Source organism: Rousettus aegyptiacus, unplaced genomic scaffold (assembly GCF_014176215.1).
Source record: "Rousettus aegyptiacus isolate mRouAeg1 unplaced genomic scaffold, mRouAeg1.p scaffold_m13_p_4, whole genome shotgun sequence".
NCBI classification, from domain to species: Eukaryota; Metazoa; Chordata; class Mammalia; order Chiroptera; family Pteropodidae; genus Rousettus; species Rousettus aegyptiacus.
In genome coordinates, this window is record NW_023416307.1 from 153,951,070 (window position 1) to 153,970,361 (window position 19,292).

Consider the following 19,292-nt stretch of genomic DNA (forward strand, 5'->3'; position numbering starts at 1 on the left):
GATTTTACCATGCCCTTCTACATGTGGTAAGAATAACAAGAGCTTTTCTCAATACATACATGTAACAACACGTATAGTGAAGTATAGCATTCAATTCTATACTCCTAGTCTATAATCTAGTATAGAATCATACAGTATCAGAATGATCGCTAGTCTAAAAAATTATTACTTCAGAAATTCATAGCAAAGTATAAAAATACAAGTTCAGTTAAAATTGCAAATGAAAAGGATTCTAGAAGTAAAATATATATAAAATAACACAGCTATTAAATTCCACAGAATTTTTTTTAAACTGTCAAAAATGGACGAGTAACATACCGTCAGGTTACATAGGCACTTGAAATTGTGACTACGAAAATTAAAAAACAAAAACTTAGAACGACAACAACAACAAAAGCAAAAAGTAAACCTGTTTAAGATAAGGTAGGCAGCCAATGAGAGTTTTATCAACCAAAATATTTCTTACTGGCTGTAAGGGCTGAGGCTGCCCTGGCGCAACTATTGTAGTCACGGCTGAGGCTGGCTGAACCACCACTCCTGGTGGGTGAGCTGTAAAAATCTGTTGTCCCTGGATGTACTGAAGACTTGGCTGGGCATAACTCTAAAAGATAAAATGAAGAAATTCATAATTTATACTTCTATAGCTCTAATAAAGCAGTAATTGACTTCCAGGTTGGCATAATCTTTCATTTGGAAGTATAGTGTTTAAAACTCAAACTGTCAAAAAGTAAAGGGAAAATGAACATTTTTCAGGGTTCTGTAGTATCTATCTAGACCAACTGAAAATCACACACCAATGCCAAAACAGTAGCAGCAATAAAAAGGTGAAACTGGACTGCAGTCCCATTGACATAATACAAAAAATGTATAATTTATAAGGTATATCCAAATAGCATGTGTCTGTCAAATCTGTTAGAAATTGGCTCTTCCGTTAGAGTGAGTTGAAATTATACAAAATCTAACTTCTCAAACATAAACACAGTCTAGAAATATCTTTAAAATGTGACTTGCAGTGGGAATTACAAGATAAATCTAAGAAGGTCCAATCTGTTACAGAGGGGAAAACATAATTGTTCTGCCCCACTTCTAGAGAGAAAAAAAATTACTATTACTTTATATATGAATCACTCACTTTATGTGAAAAATCAGTCCGAGCACTTGTTTTTGAGATGTGATTCAGTATAACTTAATACAGCCACTCACTAATATTACAAGACCACTATAAATCATGTGGCCTCATGATTTGAGCTTTTATGTTTAATAAGCAGTTGTGACAAAAAAAATGAAATGATCACCTTCTCATAATACATCTACATCAAATGTCAAACATATTATATCTGTACATATACTCACAAATTTCTATTCTATCACATAATACTTTACTGTCAAAGTTATATCTACAAATGCTGAGTAGCCCATCTTTGCATGGTTGATACTAGGTTTGAATAACACAGACCTCAAGGTTTCCTCCTGGAGGTCAGATCTTTGAGCCAGACACCAGACAGATGGCCTTGACAGATGCAACTTACAGCCCACAAATGTCAATACTCTCAGTATTATTATGGTAACTGTCAGAGTAATAACTACAATTAAACCTTTATAGTAAATGGTACTTTGAATCTATCATTATTAATATCCATTATGTCATGCAAACCTCAACTACTCTGAGACATTCTCATTTTATTGGTTAGAAAACTAAAACTGAAGAATGTTAAGTGCCTGTCTCCAGGACACGTAGTAAATGATGAATTAGGACTCAAAACCCACACTAGCAACATGCTCTACGCTTCTCATTACCCAAAGCCCATCTCTGCTGAACTAATCTCATAGAGAAGGAATGGACAGTCTGAACCATCCTTGTACATTTATCTGCTACTCTAGCACACACAAAGTGGGTTAGGGAGTCAATAAATGACTTCTTGGTAGGAACAGACCAGAAAACTGGGAACAAGTAAAATTGTGATGCTTGAGTCTGAAAGCTATATGTATGACTAAACCCTAGAGAAGTCTTTTGCTCACTGAGATGGAAAAAAGATTCTGTTACACAAGAATAGCCATATGACCAAAGAGCTTTCTACTGAGGAGTCTTTAATATCCACATCTCCCCCTGCTGTTGCTTAGGTGCTAACAGCTAGGTTAAGAATATGCCTCAGAAACAGGAGTGGAATAGAAACAGATCATTTTTCTTTGATCTGTGATATACATTCTCAAGGAAAAACTCAAAAATAATGGTTTGGTACAAGAAAAAATCTGGGAAGACAGCAGGAGAAATTAGGGCCTAAGAAATTTGTTTACGATCCCTAAGCATTCTATAAAATTGATATCTGACAACCAACAATGACCATTTTCTTACTAGCCCTTTTTAGCACTACCACATTCATTTAAAGTCAAACATGAAAGAACACACACACACACACACACACACACACACACACACACACCCCTAATGGTATAAGAATATTCAGTGTGTTGCTATTTACAATTATGTAAAAGTACTTTCAATTAAAATGACTCAGAAAAAAAGACTAAACGTGACCTTATAAGCAAATGGGATATTATACAGCCATTAAAATGTATAGGTATATGCATGTATGTGTATACACACACATAAAAATATGGAATAATTTAGAAAAATGGTTAGGAATCACATTAAGTAGAAAAATCTACAAAACTTCAAGTCTTTAAGACTGCAAATATGTAAAATGATGGTTAAAGAGATCATAAAAAAATGAAAGAAGTTAATACAGTTAAGATTTTAGGAATTAAAGCAGGATACTGTCATGACCTTTCAAACAAAATTTTGACACAGCTTCATCACAAAAATACTAATATATAAGTAAACATTACTAATCGATACTAAGTAATGCGTGCAGGAAGCATTTCTGGGAGTCTCTGCCACCTATAATTCACATTTAAAGGATGACGAAGAGTAATGGAGGAGGGAGAGAGAGACAGGAATGTGCTAAGGATGATGCTTTATGCATTCTTCTTTTTAAAGCTTAAAATGTATCCTTTTATTTTTTAGGGGGAAAAATGATTAAAAAACACAAAAATACGTTTTGAAATATTAAATCAGTATACTCTTAAGCTTTTAAATTTAACATTACTATTATCTACCATAGTAATATCTTTATGCTCAGTGCATCAAAATCATTCTGGCAAACTTTATGATGACAAACTGGTAGAGTATAAAAAACAACATACGAGCTGTGTCTAGAAGAAGGGGCAAGCCATGTTCTAAATTACCATGACAAAGCATTCTCTTTCACAGGGATACAGAAGAATAAATTGTGTATAATTCAATGCCTACAAGCAAAAAGGAGAGGAGTAATCCAGAAGTCATTCTCTCTCTCTGATCACTTGCATTGGGAAAGCTGGCTGGCATGCTGTAAGCAGCCCTACTGAGAGGCCCATTGGTGGTAAGGAACCAAGGCCAGTTAACAATGATGTGAGTGGGCTTGAAAGTGAATCTTCCATCCCTGTCTAGCCTTTAGATAGGCCTGGTTAACAGCTTGACTATAATTGCATAAAAGACTGAGCCAGAACTACCCAGCCGAGCTACTTCTGAATTCCTGACCCACAGAAACTATGATAATAATTACTTGTTTTAAGCTGCTAAGTTTTAGAGTAATTTGTTATACAATAGATAACTAGTATTGATCAACATATAAAAGTGATCAATGGCATGACTTCCCCCATGAATCTAACACTCCATAAATAAAATGTAAGAGATAAGAGAGGTTACCTGTACAATTGGTGGGGTTGTCTGTGAATAGGGTGATGTCACACCATAGACAGTTTGACAAGTCTGTCCTGGATAATATATGGTCGCTTGAGACTGTGCAGGAGAGTACTGTTGCTGTACACTGACAGACTGTTGGTTTGAATCCCAAACACCATAATTCTGTCCCTGGACTGGGCCTGGGGCTGGCACTGGCAAGACAGCAACACTGGAGTCCTGGTGTACCACTCCATCACTTTGGGCCACATACTGTGAACTGGAAACTTCCACGGGGGCTGTCACATGTGGCACGACTGGCACAGGTGGAGGGGCAGCAAGGGGTTCTGTAGAATGTCCCACCAAGGTCTGAGAATGATCATAAGGGGCAGGAGAACACACAGGGTCCATGTTGGGTGTGGGGAGGAGCACCTTTCCAGCATTAGGGTTGCTAGGATCCACATAGGCCTGCATGGGATAGCCTGGTGGGTAGCCAGCAAAAGGGTGATGACTGGCATTGTAACCAAGAGAGTCGTAGGGGAGTGGAGATGTCATTCCCAGATTCTGCATCTGCTGTTGCTGTTTTTGAGCCTCCCGCTGAGCCACCTCTTGCTCAAACAACTTTCGACGTTCCTCTGTAGAAAGTTTATTGCGGTCTTTAATTCGAACTTTCTTTTTAGAAGTTGGTGTATCATATCTAGAAAACAAAAACGGCATCACAAAAAGTTTTTCCCTAAATCACAGACAAAATCAAAGCACTACCAAGTGTTATGTCACTCAATCATAAACCGTTAAGTACACCAACTCCAATGTAGCACTGGTTAAAAAATCACATTCATAATTACTTAAGGAGTCTCACCGACAGGAGAGAATACCAAGAAAATAGATGCCTAGATGAAAAGAATAATTTTATCCTCAGATACTAGAATTTCAAAATAAAGATACATATAGCATCCTAAATAGATTCTTCTTTATAGTTGGGGACAGATCTATAAATACAATTCCTGAAATTAAAACAAAAGCCAAAACACATAATAAAAGCTACAGAATTTGATGTATGTCTGACCACACACATTTATAACAAATATCAACAAAGGATGAGCATGCACACATAAAAGATCCTAAGTTTTGTGCTTGGATCTCCAGTGCTCATTAATTATAATAAATACATGGAGGAGAGGTCCATGCATAGAAACGGTATGTGTCATGAACCAAGAAATAACCCAACATTCAATTCAATTCAGTGCCTCTAAGATTCACGGTGTGGTTAAGCGAGGATCATATCTGAAGAGAATTAGTAACTTAGAAGATGATCTTCAAATTCAAAAAGTTCAATGAATTTCAACCCAATAAAAGAAAAATAAATCCTTAGATAAACACAGGGTAGTGATAATGCAGAATACCAAATACAAAGAGAACATTTTAAAAGCAGGCCATGAGGAAAGCCAGAATAACAACAATTAGACCAACAAGCTTCATAGCAAAAGTAAGAGAGGCCAGAAGACTGAAGAATAACAGCTTTGAAGTGTTGAGAAAAAACTGTTAACTTAGTAAAACTTCCTTTCAGAAATGGAGAGTCAGTGTTCACAAAAGACTTGTACATAGCTATAATACGCACAAGAGCCATCAGGAAACAATCCAAATGTCTACTGACTAATGAATTTATAAACAATGGTATGGCTATACAATAGACTACCACCCCTCAACAATAAAACAGAACTGAGACACATAATAACACGAACGACTCTCAAATGCAATATGCTAAGTGAAAGAAGACAGATTCAAATACAATATGTGATACCATATACCATATACATGAGAACCAAAGAGCTAAAAAGCAGATCGGCGGTTGCCAGGAACTAGGGGTAACAGAATGGAACTGACTACAAAGGGGCACAAGAAAAATTTTTGAGGTGATGAAAGTGTTCGATATCATGACTCCATGGTGGTGGTTATACAACTGCATGCATTTGACAAAACTCATTGAATTATACACTTAAAATTGTAAATTTTACTGTAATTTATATCTGCTGATAAAATAAAGCTGGTTTTTAAAATGGAGGGTAAACAATGAAAACAAAAAATGAAAAAGACTTTTTAGACACAAATTGAAATATTATGAAGAGAAATTCACTAAAAGAAATCCTTTAAAGGAAGGCTTGAAATAAGAAAAGGAAAACAGAGAAACTGGTAAATGTAAACAAACTAAATAAATCTGTTTGTATACATATAAAAAATTAATGATAACTGATGGGGGGCAAGAAGGAATTTTAGTATATAAATTGGGAAGGCTAAATGATCAGAGTTAAAGTATCCTAAAGTATCCTAAATCACTTACCTTGTTCAGGTCATTGATTAGTTTTAGATTTTATTAAATTGAAACGACCAATTAAAGAATTGCCACAAAATATTTTTTTAAAATTGGCTATGAGCTATTTGTCAGACACAGAGTAGTTGAAAGGAAAAGGAAGACAGTATACTTCTGTTAATATCAAATGAGACTATAAAGCAAGTCTCAACCAATTAATTAATGGCAATTAAATTGAAAATTTAACAAAAAAAATTAAAGACACTGCAAATCTAATGGTATTTAGAACTAGATTAGAATAAAACTATATTGTCAAAAGAGTAGTTCAAGTGGTACTACTTATGGGAAAATTTAAACCCTTAAACACTTGTTATAGAAGAGAAAAATGCTGAAAATTAATGAGCTAAGACTCAATTATTCCAATTAAGAAATTAAAAAAATATATATAATAAGCCTAAAAAAATGGAAGGTAATAAAAACACGAGTAGAAATCAATACTAAGATTAAAAAAAAACAACATATGGGTGGTGTTGCTGGCAAAATAACAAGAACAAGCATAAGGATTAGAAAGGAAAAAAAATTCATAGGATATGGACTGTTGACAAAGACAAAAAAAGTGCAAAACCTCTATACTCTTGAAATTAATAAGTTTTATCTGGCCGCCAAACATAAGAGCAATAAGAAAAGGCCACTGCATATCTAAACACAGCAACAAAGTGAAAAGTAAAAATCAAAGTTCTTAGAAATAGACCATATGACACAAAGAGATTCATGGAAACCTTTACCTTTATTAAAAATATTAAAGATGTAACTAGACAGAGAATATTCAAACACTCAATTAGAATACAGAAATAGAAATACTCAAAACTGTAAAGATGGCAAGTCTTAGAAGCGTCTCTTTGAGAGGGTGGCGGAGATGGGAGAAACCTGACAAGCAGATTCTGAAGAGGAACAAGTCTGAGAAAAGATGACATCCAAAAGAGCAAGTAGGGATTTGCCCTCCTTGCTATCAAGACTTAATATGAGCTACAGTCATTATGAGCCGAGAATCTCCCTAGATGAAAACTTGGAGAGAGCCTGCACTGCGGATCAGCGGAGAAAGGGTGGCCTTTCACGGAGATGGCACTGGGACAACTGGGTATTCACCTTTAAAACAATGAAACCAGATCCCTACCTTACGACATATACAGAAATTCCCAATGGATTAAGGACTTAAATCTCTTTTTTAAAAAACATCACCTCAACGGTAGGGAAAAAAATTCTTAAAATACAGTAAGCACTAACCATAAACAAAACATATAACACATATAATAGATTCAATTAAACCATAATTTAAAAATTCTGTATATCAGAAAGTACAAAAAGAGTCAAAACACAAGCTATAAACTGGGAAAAAATACTAGTAAAAATTATCACCAAAACAGAATTATATTTAGAATGTATATAAAAAACTCCTGAAACTCAAGAAGACAAATCATTTAATAAATGAACACATATAAAGACATTTCACAGAAGAGGAAACAAAATGGCCAATATATATATAACAAGATGTTCAATTTATTAAGTAATCAGGGGAATGCACATTAAAATTATGATGAATTACTGTTACATACCCAGACAGCCCAAAATTAAAAATTCTGACAACTGCATATAGCTTTTTTTTCTACTAGCATGACAGTTACAGTGCTATGACACAGGGCTCTATCAGCATTTTGACTAATACGGTACAAGATTCGCTAGAAAACAAAATTCTGACTTTGGAAGAATTACCATCATCTTTGAAAAGTTATCGCCCACCAACGCCCATGCCCCTTTAAAGCACAAGTATTTGGCTCCTCAAATAGCACTGAAATGTTATCAAGTAAAAACCATTCAAGTACCAAAAATCTTTTATTAGTCTTCACAGCTACTATTACTGTCAAAAGAGACTATCACAGTATTTATCGGTGAAGTTTTATATTCACTCATCACCAAAATATACTTATTCCAAAAGTCCCTGCTGTCAAAATCAGAAAAGTATGACTTGGACATGTTTTGAATTGTTCAGAAAAGAGAAAAACTCACACAGGCCACTTACCTGTCATCTGGCCTTTTTGTTCCTCGCTCATAGGCAGAGGAAGGAGGTGAGAGGGAGCCCCTTCGTTTCTTTTTCTCTTTATTTTGAGTTTGCTTGTCCGGGTCTCTCTCTCTCGACCTGTTAGGAGTCTTTGGGGCAGCTGTTTGATCTCTGAAACCAGCGGGATCCCTTCCTCGTTCAGTTACTAAGGGAAAAGGTTTTTTAAAAACTTTACTTGGTAGACTTTTCTCATCATGATAGTACATCAACTATAGAATAACATTTCTACCCAACAGATTTACAGACTCTTCCCTCACATACCCAGTCCTGAATCTGATGAGACACAAAGTCTTGTGTGTGTGCGTGCATGCTACTTCCTAAAAGCCTCTTCCGTGAATACCCTTTTCTACCTTTCCCCACTAAAGTCTCAGTTCAAGCCTTCAACATTTTAAACAAATTCTGTGGAACATATTCATGCAAAATATTCCCGTTACCTTTAGTAAAGCAGTCTGCTTGTCAGTTCAAAATGAAAAAGCCTTCTACTGCACCTGTAACTGTGTATATTTACAATTTGTAGAACAGCCTCACAATGCTAAGTATGAAAACCTTCAAGAGGAAAAGTCTCTTTAATTTAAATAATTAAAAAAAATGATTAGACTTTTTATAAACTATAATTTCAAAAGGAAAATATTTCAAACATAGGTGATAATAGGTGATAACTGAGGAAATTATCAAAGACAGAGAGCTACATCTTTAAAAAAAGAATGCTGCTTCCTACTGCAAGATGGTACTACTAACCTTTTCCCCTCAGTCTCTACCCAAAATGGTTATTGCTTGCTTTACCCTCACCCAATTCCACTATCACTGCTCCCAAAAGCTATTGTTAAGTACTACTTCGCACTGATCATGCCTCCTAGTTCCTTATCTCCCTAAGAAGTCTAAATCCCACTACTGAACATTTCAATGTAAATTGACTGATACTATATGCTGCTGCTTTGTGTATGTCAGTACCACTAAATGATGAATCCAGACTGCTCTCTTCCTGGAGGACAGAATTTCTGATAAAAATCTCTTGTGCAGCACAAAGCAAATTCTCAATAAACTGTTTTCCCCCCCTTATTTCAGAAAAACATGCTATCAGTTGTTTTCTCCCTAGCAGTAAGGTTAGGTTTACATATGCCATTCTCACAGTTCTCCTTTTAGTTGGCCAGAAACTCCATTTATTTGCAAAACAGTTACTAATCTACAGCCATGTATGACCATTAGTCCATGAACAGCTAACAGAACTCATCTACACCATACGCTGGTAGAAATATGCTGTACAATTAAAACAACTGTCCCAGCTCACAAGGTATTAGTACAACATCTTCCTGTGAAGTACTATTAGTTTCATCTGTATCTGCCCATGACTACTATATTTTCATCTTCGAAACCAGGTTCCTTGCCCTGGTGTTAATTTCCTTATGAGGTGACTATTTCTTCACCATATCCTGGTAAAATAAGAAATGAAATCATACCAACAGTTCATATTCTGACTTTGAGTCTTAGAGTATGTGAGACAGAGAAGTCATTCCATTTATCAGGCTGATTTACTCATAAAATGAGGGTAAAGCTAGACTACATATTTCTGAAAGTATTTCACAATCCTTGAGAATTTAAAAAGCTTTATGTGTTTTAACTGCTTGACACTGAAGAGTAGCATAGAAGGCAGGCTTGAATTATAAGCATTTCTTTAATCTAAATGCCTGACACTGAGGTTGGGGAGGGAATCCCTATGTGAGTGAGAGACTAAAGTTAGTGCACAAAGGGTTGCTTCCTGAAAAGGTTACAGTCATCTATTATAGACGATGCCATGTATCTATCATCTCTCAGAGGGCCGGACCAGACTAGATATTTGCAAAACGTTGCGGGGAAACCTCAAAGGTATTTAAGCTTTGACTATCAAGTTATTAATGATCTCAACTCAGAGGGCCCAGAGAAACTAGCCTCTGATGATCAACTCTACAGTGCTGCCACTGGTTTTGTCAACCAGCACTGCCTCGTCCTGCCTTGTTTCTTATGGGAAGAATTCTCTGCAGCCCTAAATAGGGTATCTGTCTATGAGGAGACTAAAGCAGCAGAATTAAAAACATCCAAAGATACAACAATAATACAAAGGATGGCTCGCATGTCTTTAACCAGTAAGATTATTTAACCAATTTAAGACTTAAGATTATAAAAGGCTCTTCTTGCCAAAAATAAAGAAAAAGGCCAAAAATATGACATACTGTCTCCTTTTCTCACACGGAGTCAGTGCTGGAGGGCCTAAAGAGACCAATGACAGCCACTGTAATTGATCCCGTTGCTTTAAATCTCTAAAGAAGTATGATGAAAACAGAACTAGGTGGTAAAGCCCAGAAACCAGACCATCATGGCCTCCCTGTTATCTCTTCTGTAATAATGATTCTTAATCTTTTGAAGGGTCACTGACTCCCTGAGAATCTAATGAAAAGTTCTAAATTTTCCCCAGAAATATGAATGTAAACAAAGAATTTTGTACAGAAATACCTATGAGTAAAGACACAGATCTGTAGGAGTATAGGTTTAAGAATGTCTGCTCTTAAGGAACAAATGAATGAAAAAAAACTACTAAAGGCCATGACTTCAAGAAAAACAACAACAAAGTTGTACAAAGGGACATCTCCTTTGACAAAAATTCACCAAGAAAGCATAAAATACAAGTTTCCAAAGCTTTATACCATATATTTCATTTACCTAATTATATATGGTCTGGTTTCAAAAGCAAAATAGCTCAAGTTCTTATCAGTTACCTCTGTATATTTCCAAAAGAATATTTGTAAAGCCACATGCACAGAGTATCTCTGAATACCTACTTGTATTCTCCTTTTCAGTTTGACTTTTCTTTGGAATTCGATATACCTCCTGCAAAAAATAAACCAAAAGAACAGTTGTTAGTGTGGAGTGGAAGTGGTGATTACTTTGAAGCTACTTGATTTCACATGGCAACAAAATGGGAAGGAACAGGCTGGTATTTAATTCTTTTCCAAAATTTGGCTTATGTTTGGCTTTAAATAAGAATAGATCCTAGTCTTGTAAAAACATATTGCACAAATAAAAACATTTTAACATATACCAGGCTTGTATGATCTCATTAGTCAGGTATCGGTCTAAGTAAATGAGGCATTATATTTCTGGCAGGAATACACTCACTTCCTGATAATTTCCGTGCGCTTTCTGCATATAAAATTAAGTCATTTATAGTTCTTTTACTGAGATTATTCAGAAGAACAATTCTAACATCTCACTCACCACCCCTACTTAAAGGGAAGAAAAGGTTAATGGTAACTCAGCTATATAAAAACACTTCAGGAAAATTACATGTGTAAAAACAATTTCTGCTATCCAACATATTTTTCTATAAATGTAAAACTAACTTGGCTAATGGCCAAATGTAGTATCTACTTTCAAACTGTTATTTTTAGAAAGGAAAGATAAGCATTAGATCATTGTTGCTCTTGAAATAGCATCTAATACCATACCAAAATTGTTCTTGAGAAATGTAAAGTGTTTTTAAGCCTTAAGGTATCTTTTCTTGCTGTATAAATCTAAGGTCTAGAACCAGTTCTCTCCGCTGACAATTCGTCACTGTTCTAGTCCATCAAGTAGCTCTTGGAAACAACAGTTCCTTATTCAGCCTCCTCAGTAAGGGGGCAAATGGCAAACCCATATATTCTCAATGGTACATCATGATACCCTCCCTTTAGAGTAATCTCATAATATTGACCATACCTATATTACCTGGTAAACACATTTTGGGAGGAATAATACTCCAAGAAAATCAAAGAACTCCTCTTCCCATATCATTGTTGGTTCTAGCAATATTTGTAGAAAATGAAAAATAACCCAGATGTCGAAGCTGAGAATGGGTCAAGATGTAATATTCAGTTGCATTAGCAATGACCAACGTGGGCTACACAGATACAGAGCAATCTATATAAATGTAGATTTTTAAAAAAATCCTTCAATATTTCATTCAGGCTGATAAATTATCTAATAAAGATGATGACTGTTATATTTAAATGTGCATTTATCCTGTGTGCCAGGTATCGTGCTAAGTATTTCGAATCTATTATCTTATTTGAGCTTCAAACAGACCCTATGAAGAAGTACTATTATCTCCATTTTACAAATGGAAATATTTACTTAAAAAGCTGAAGCAACCAGATCAAGATTGTGATGCTATCAGATGGTCTGACTCCAGAACACTTTTATCTTCCACACTATATGACACAGGACATGGCTAAAAGCATTAATTTGGAAAGGAGGACATTTGGGGATTTAAGCACAAATGAAGTGGCATTGTCCAGCTCCTTCTAGATTCTCTTTCTGATGGAGGACTTCCACTAGAGCTGTGGTTCTCTGGCTGCACGATTAGACCATTCTGGGAAAGTTTTATTGACTCTACAACTATAAGGATGGATCCTAGCCGTCTTTATTTTTTAGAAGCTCCCCAGATGATTCTGGATGCTGAGGCTGAGAACCACTAAGCTACTGTCTTAATAGTCCTCATTCACTCACTCCTTCTCACAAGGGAGAATCAGAGAGAGAACTATGCCCATGCATGACTGTCTTCAGCTTGCAGCCATATGGGATCTCCTCTTGGGCTGCTTTTGCTCAGAGAGAAGGCGCATTCCATCTGCTCCTCCGCAGGATGCCTGGAGTTGTCTAGCTGTAATTATGAGTCAGGGATAAAGACCGGAGGGACAGAGCTAACAGTCTTAGCTCTGACTCCTCTGTCCACTTTTCAACAGGGTTACAAACTTAGAAAAAAGAAAACCACTCATCAGCACCTACCCATACTACAGGGGAAAACAGATATACCACTTGCTAATTTTTAAAAGCTTGAAAATGACTATAGCATTAGTACTCTGTAAACCTAGGTACTCCAAAAGATAACATGTTTATTCATGAAGGATGATTAGAACAGACGAGGGATGTCTGTGTCAACCTATCTGGTTTCTTTTGCATAAGGTCTTGGCATTATAACAATTCATTACAAACATTTACAGTAATTTATTACACTGACCCTCAAGTTGAGGACCTATTCTGTGGTGGCCACTAAATACCAGAGGATATGCTTCTCAAAGATATATTCTTAATTCCACTCAAAAGTCTAGGGCAAACTGCAAATGGAAAATGTATTCCGATGTTCACAAAATGAAGGATTATCACTGACTGTGGTCAAGGGCTACTATTAGTGTGTGCCTGACACTGCAGAGAACAAGTTCTACCAACATATACCTAATCACTTGGCGTTTCGAACTTGATTCTCCAGTCAAAAGTACATACAAAATGTAAGCTGGAAACTCTGATTCTAAAGCCCTGAAAATGCAACTAGAGTTTTCCAAAATCCCACAATACTGAAAACAGAAGAAAGCGACCACGTGAAGATTACTGTAATACTTCTTAAGATTATTCTGGCTTGTGAATAAACAGCAACAGTATTAGCCTACATGATATGGAAGTCTTTTTGGAATGCCATACCCACAAGCCATAGAATCCATTGCGAAAAATATTTATCTGAGTTGGCATCATTCATGTTAACCCTTTATGTAAAATCACTTTACCTTGTGAAAAGTTCAACTTGAAAGACTGGCATATCATCAAAGAACACTGAACCGTGAATCAAGAGACATGGGTTCTGGGACTAACCTTGCCCTCAGGGGGCCTAAAAGAATCTGGTTCCCCACTCCACCTAATGTTCTTTACACCTCATCCTGTTTTATTTCTTTGGTGTCTAGGTGCAGCTCCTAACTAACAGACACGCCCATATACAATCAAGCTATAATTCTTCATGGCCAAGACTGTCTTATTCTTTGCTATCTCTAGCACCAAGAACAGTGCTGGGCACATAATCAACACTCGGTTATTTGTTGAATAGACCAACAAGTTAATAAACTCAAAGTATTGCATATCTCATGCTTTCTATCACTAAACTTATACCATCATTCTCTTTCATTCCTGGTAAGAACACTATTTACAGGCCTCACACATAACCACAAACATTACATATTTCCAAGGTCAGACTAATAAGTTTTTCTCCACAACATTTAAAACTCTTCAATGCTTAGAAAGTCAATCCTTCCTCTTCAAAGCTCGAAAATCAATCTTCACAGATTGTTTATAAACACTGAATCACTAATAAACTCATGTGACACCAATGCATCCAACATCCCTTTTATAAAAGTGTACAGATGTTATGTCAAGATGTTATTTGTGGAAATATGGTTTGCTTGTTTATATAACAAGTATGTGAATAACAACTATGTGCTAAAAATACGTATTTTGGACACTGGAGATACACAGTACCTATTGTGAAGGGTTCACAGACTAACAGTAATCATGGCTGACACTTCTTACTGTGTACCATGCCCTTTAACTGCATTCTCATACACTTTATACCGCTAAAAGGGGTATTACTGCTATATGTACATTACATATGAAACAAGCTCAGAGAAGTTAACTATCCCAAGGTTATACAGTGACAAAGAGAAAGTAAACATACACGATCTTATGATAGGTATATAGAAATTGGTAAGTGAAATATAACCAAAGGATACTAAAATTGGTTTGGGCCTTAGGAGAGAAAACTGAAAAAGGCCTCCTGAAGGAAAAAGATGTTTAACTTGTCTTGAAGGATGACTAGAAGTTATACACAGAAAGAGGTATAAAATACAAACACGAAAGACTGAATGCGTGTTTAGTACAACTCCATATTGAAGTCCTAAAAATGACAATGAAAGAATAAAAATGATATAAACTCATATGCCGTATCTTTTCTAAGAAAATTATGAGTACTAAATGTGTGTGAATTAAATATTTTATTCTATTCTATGCACAGTTCATGTTCCTTTCTTTGTTTGATGGTCCACACACACAAAAATACTATATCTATGAAAAAAGATACTCTAGAAAAAAAAACACAATGAAGAATAAGAATTCTTGGTCAGTGAATCTATGATAGGAAAAAAAAAAAAGGTGAGTATCTCCCAAAAAGCACCAAAAGTCAAGAAGAAAAATGTGAGATGCAAAAATAAAATTAGAGGATAAGTGCCAGAAGTGTACATCTACTAACAAGTATGCCAAAAAGGAGGAAGAAAATTGAGGGAGGGAATGAATTATCAAAAAAAAAAAAAAAGTTTAAAAAGAAAAAATTTTTAGAACTCAAAGACACACCACTGGATGGAGAGACCTCAGACCGCCTACCACAACAAAGGAACTGAAATGGCATGAGACTGCAGCAGTGGCGCCGGACGCTAAAACATGATGCAATGAGCTCTAGAACATTTTAAAAGACAATTTATTTCCAAATGTATATGATCTGTCAAACAAGCAAGAATAGAATAAATGCACTTCTCAGATCCACAAGATCTCATTTTATCTACCAGAAAAGAATGCTGAAGACCAAGACTGTGGAGAGTCTAAGATTCGAGATTCTAAATTCTGTGTCGCACCTCATAAAATGTCTAAAATGTATATACTATACCATACAAGGTACTTATAAAACACCTAATGAATCTTGAAAGAGTGAGGGAAAGCTTTGGAATGTTGATGTAAATAAATTATCCCATATTCAGAATATGATACAGGCATACATTAATACATATATGTATATAAATTCAACAACTGGGCATTCAATATAGACCATGTATCGAATCTCCACTTTTGTGCAAATAAGCAGGTGGTTATTTAAAATAACACCTGCAAAAGACCTGCAGACGTCATTTAAAACTGTCATAATTTTGAAAACGTTGTATTCCAACAATACTGTCCCCAACAGAAAAGTTTAGTTGTCTAGAAAAAGTATTTTTTAGAGTGATTGCTATATTTAGTAATAACAATTTTTTACATTAAAAAAGGAATGGATGTTTTAAATATGGGTTACTGGGAAAATAATAAAGCTATTAATAAAAATGTACATCAGAAGATGAAGAATCAGTGTATAAGAGAAAAAGGTTATGAGCTTGAGTCTGAAGGGCACGTAGAGAAGAGAGCCAACAGAAAGCTGAAAATATAGATTTGAAATTCAGGAAATAGACTAAGACGAGAGATCCACATTTTGATAAAATCTTGCAAAATGATAACTTACATTGTGGTAATATAGGAGATTGCCAAGAGAGAAAGCTCCTAGAGAAAAATAGGCTGATTTGAAAGAAAATTAAATTAAAACATTCACAATAGTCAAGATATGGGAACAAACTAAGTGTCAATAGATGAATGGCGAAAGAAAACGCAGTATACACACATATATATATACACAATGAAATATTTAGTCACGAGAAAGGACACCTTACCATTTGTGACAACATGGATGGAGCCTGGGAATATTATGCTAAGTGAATCTTGGTGTCTTTTTTTTTTTAAAGAGTATCTTTTTTCACGGATATAGTATTTTTGTGTGTGTGGACCATCAAACAAAAAAAGGAACATGAAGAACAGTGCATAGAATAAAATAAAATATTTAATTCACACACATTTAGTACTCACATAAATCAAACAAAGAAAGAGAAATACTATATGATACCACTTCTATGTGGACTCTAACAATGGTGACTACCAGCGGCTGGGCAGTGGGGAAAGGGGAGACAACAGCCAAAGAGAACAAACTTCCAGTTATAAGATGAATAAACTCTGGGGATCTAAGGTGGCCAGGGCACAGAAGCAACCGAAGTGTTCCACGATAGATGATTGGCTAAAGAAGCTGTGGTATATGTATACAATGGAATATTACTCAGCCATAAGAAGAGATGAAATACTGCCACTTGTGACAACATGGATGGACCTCGAATAAGCGAAATAGGCCAGAGATAAAAAGCTGAAAATAATGATATCACTTAAATGTAGGATTATAAACCTAAAGGCAACAAATGAACAGGACAGAGACTCATGGACTATAGACTAGTGGTTACCAGAGGGCAGGGGGAAGGGGGGAGGAGGGAAGTAGATGGAGTATAAAGGGGGTCAAATATATGGTGACAGAAAGAAATCTAACTATGGGAGGTAAACACACAGTATAATACATATATGCCTTACTGTTAAAGTGTACAGCTGAAACTTATCAGATTTTGTTAACCAATGTCTCCATAAAAACAAAAACAAACAAACAAACAAATAAATAAATATTTTCCCCATGTATTCTGGGGATTTAATGCACAACAGTGATGACTATTGATAATACTGTATTATATACCTGAAAGCTGCCAAGAGAGTAGATCTTAAATGTTCTCCCCACAAAAAAGAAAAGGTAATTGTAGTACATGATGCAGGTGTCAGTTAATGCTATGGTAGTGACCAGTTAGTAATATATAAGGCTATCGAATCAACATGCTGCACACCTTAAACTTACACAGTGTTATCTGTCAATTATATCACAATAAAGTTGGCCAAAAGGATGTAGATAATAATACAAAATACCATTTTAGCCCAAGAAATGTCTTACAGCTATAATTTTGATGCTTTTTCTTTACTGTATATGAATCATAATTCCCTAAAGCAGTTAGATTATGTTTAAAGTTATGGTAAATAAATTCTGAGTAAACAGATTCTCCTATTTTAAAAACTTTACTTTTCATTATATATTTTTATAATACCCATTTTTGGTCAAAAAAAAACAACACCGCATGAACAAGTCAATTACTACTACTAGGTCATTAAGTGGGCTTACACTGGAATGTTTTCTTCCAACAGTCTCAAAAGTACTCATTTGAAGTTTATTGGCAAAGCATTTCAGCACATTTTTAGCATATCCCAAATGAACTAGTAGAAACTGACTGTAGAAATAGGATCAAAAACAAAATTTTGAAATAATAGTCTGTAAAGAAAACTTTTTCTGGAAAGACTTTGAGAACAAAATAACCTATAATGAGCATAATTTTTTACTTTTTATTATAGAGATCAAATTATCCTTTAATAAGGAATTTACTTTTTAAAACTAAGATTAGAGTATTTGGTTTTTCCTTGTTAGCAAGTACAGATCGAAATGGTAAAGTGTCAACCAAATTGTTTTTTTTTTTTACTATTTTCCTAAAAAAACACTAAGAACAACCAAAAGACTGTAAGCAAGGTCTCACTTTCAAAGCAAGAGAGCAGGAGGGAACAAAAAGACAGAAACGATGAAAGCAAAGCTATAAGACATAGAGACTAGAGTTCAAGTACCGAATTTAGGTAAAGAAGAAGTCCTAGGAGAGCAGGAACTATTTTAAGAAATAATGAAGATGAGTTTTATAGAACTAAAGAAATGTAAAAAACTTCTGAATAAAAAGGTTGAGAGTGCCTAAAAGGAAACAAAAAGACTATGACCCAGCAAGTCTGCAACAGGGTTTTTATGCCCCTCCAAAGCTCATATTGGCTCATATAGGGATGTGTGCTCATCACCACAATGTCTGTGGTGGAACAGGGTTGAAGGCAGCCTAAGCATCCATCACCCAAGGAAGGAAGAATAAATACTGTAAGTGCACATCAGGGAAAAAAAATGCAGCAGCAGTTAGCAGCAAAGGATGAGAAAGAATACAAAGCAACATGGATTAATCTTAAAAACATAGTGCTAATTTTTAAAAAAGTAATGAGATAACACAGTACCATTTAGATATGTTTAAACTACATGTGTATAATGGTCACCTCAATTGGAGAAAAAGTTATTTGGCAAAATCTAACATATCGTAATGATAAAAAAACCTCAACAAACCAGGAATAGATGGGAACTTCCTCAACCGGTTTAAGGTCATCTATGCTCACAACTAATATCATACCTAATGGTGAAAGACTGAAATATTTCCCTCTAAACTCATAACGAGACAAAAATGCCTGCTCTTACTACTACTTCCATTCAACATTGTAAGTTCTAGCCAGAAATTAGCCAAGAAAATGAAGGAAAAGGCATCCAAACTGAAAAGAAAAAAGTAAAACTATCACTATTTACAAATGAAATGATCTTGTACATAGAAAATTCTAAAGAATCCACAAAAAAACCTGTTAAAGACAATTAATGACCTCACTAAAATTGCAGGATACAAGATCAACATACAAAAGTAAATGATTTCTATAAACCAGCAATGAACAAGCAAAAATGAAATCAAGGAAATAATTACATTATTACATGAACATCAAAAAATAAATACTTAGGAATATTTTTTTTTTTTTTAACCAAGGAA

At 35.2% G+C, this 19,292-nt stretch overlaps 1 protein-coding gene across 5 annotated transcripts in view; it reads right to left on the minus strand.

Moving 5' to 3' along the window:
• SETD2 (SET domain containing 2, histone lysine methyltransferase) overlaps window positions 1-19,292 on the minus strand; it is a 102,975-nt gene that overhangs the window by 22,627 nt on the left and 61,056 nt on the right. For 3 of the 5 annotated variants that reach the window (XM_016141388.2, XM_016141386.2, XM_016141385.2), the window contains exons 13-16: window positions 10,956-11,004; window positions 8,104-8,287; window positions 3,746-4,415; window positions 467-601 (exon numbers count right to left, since the gene is read on the minus strand). In XM_016141388.2, coding sequence (XP_015996874.1) covers window positions 467-601; window positions 3,746-4,415; window positions 8,104-8,287; window positions 10,956-11,004 — 1,038 coding nt within the window. Of the gene's footprint in view, window positions 1-466; window positions 602-3,745; window positions 4,416-8,103; window positions 8,288-10,955; window positions 11,005-19,292 lie in introns of those variants that run through there. The other 2 variants (XR_001596450.2, XR_001596451.2) reach the window with 2 other exon arrangements.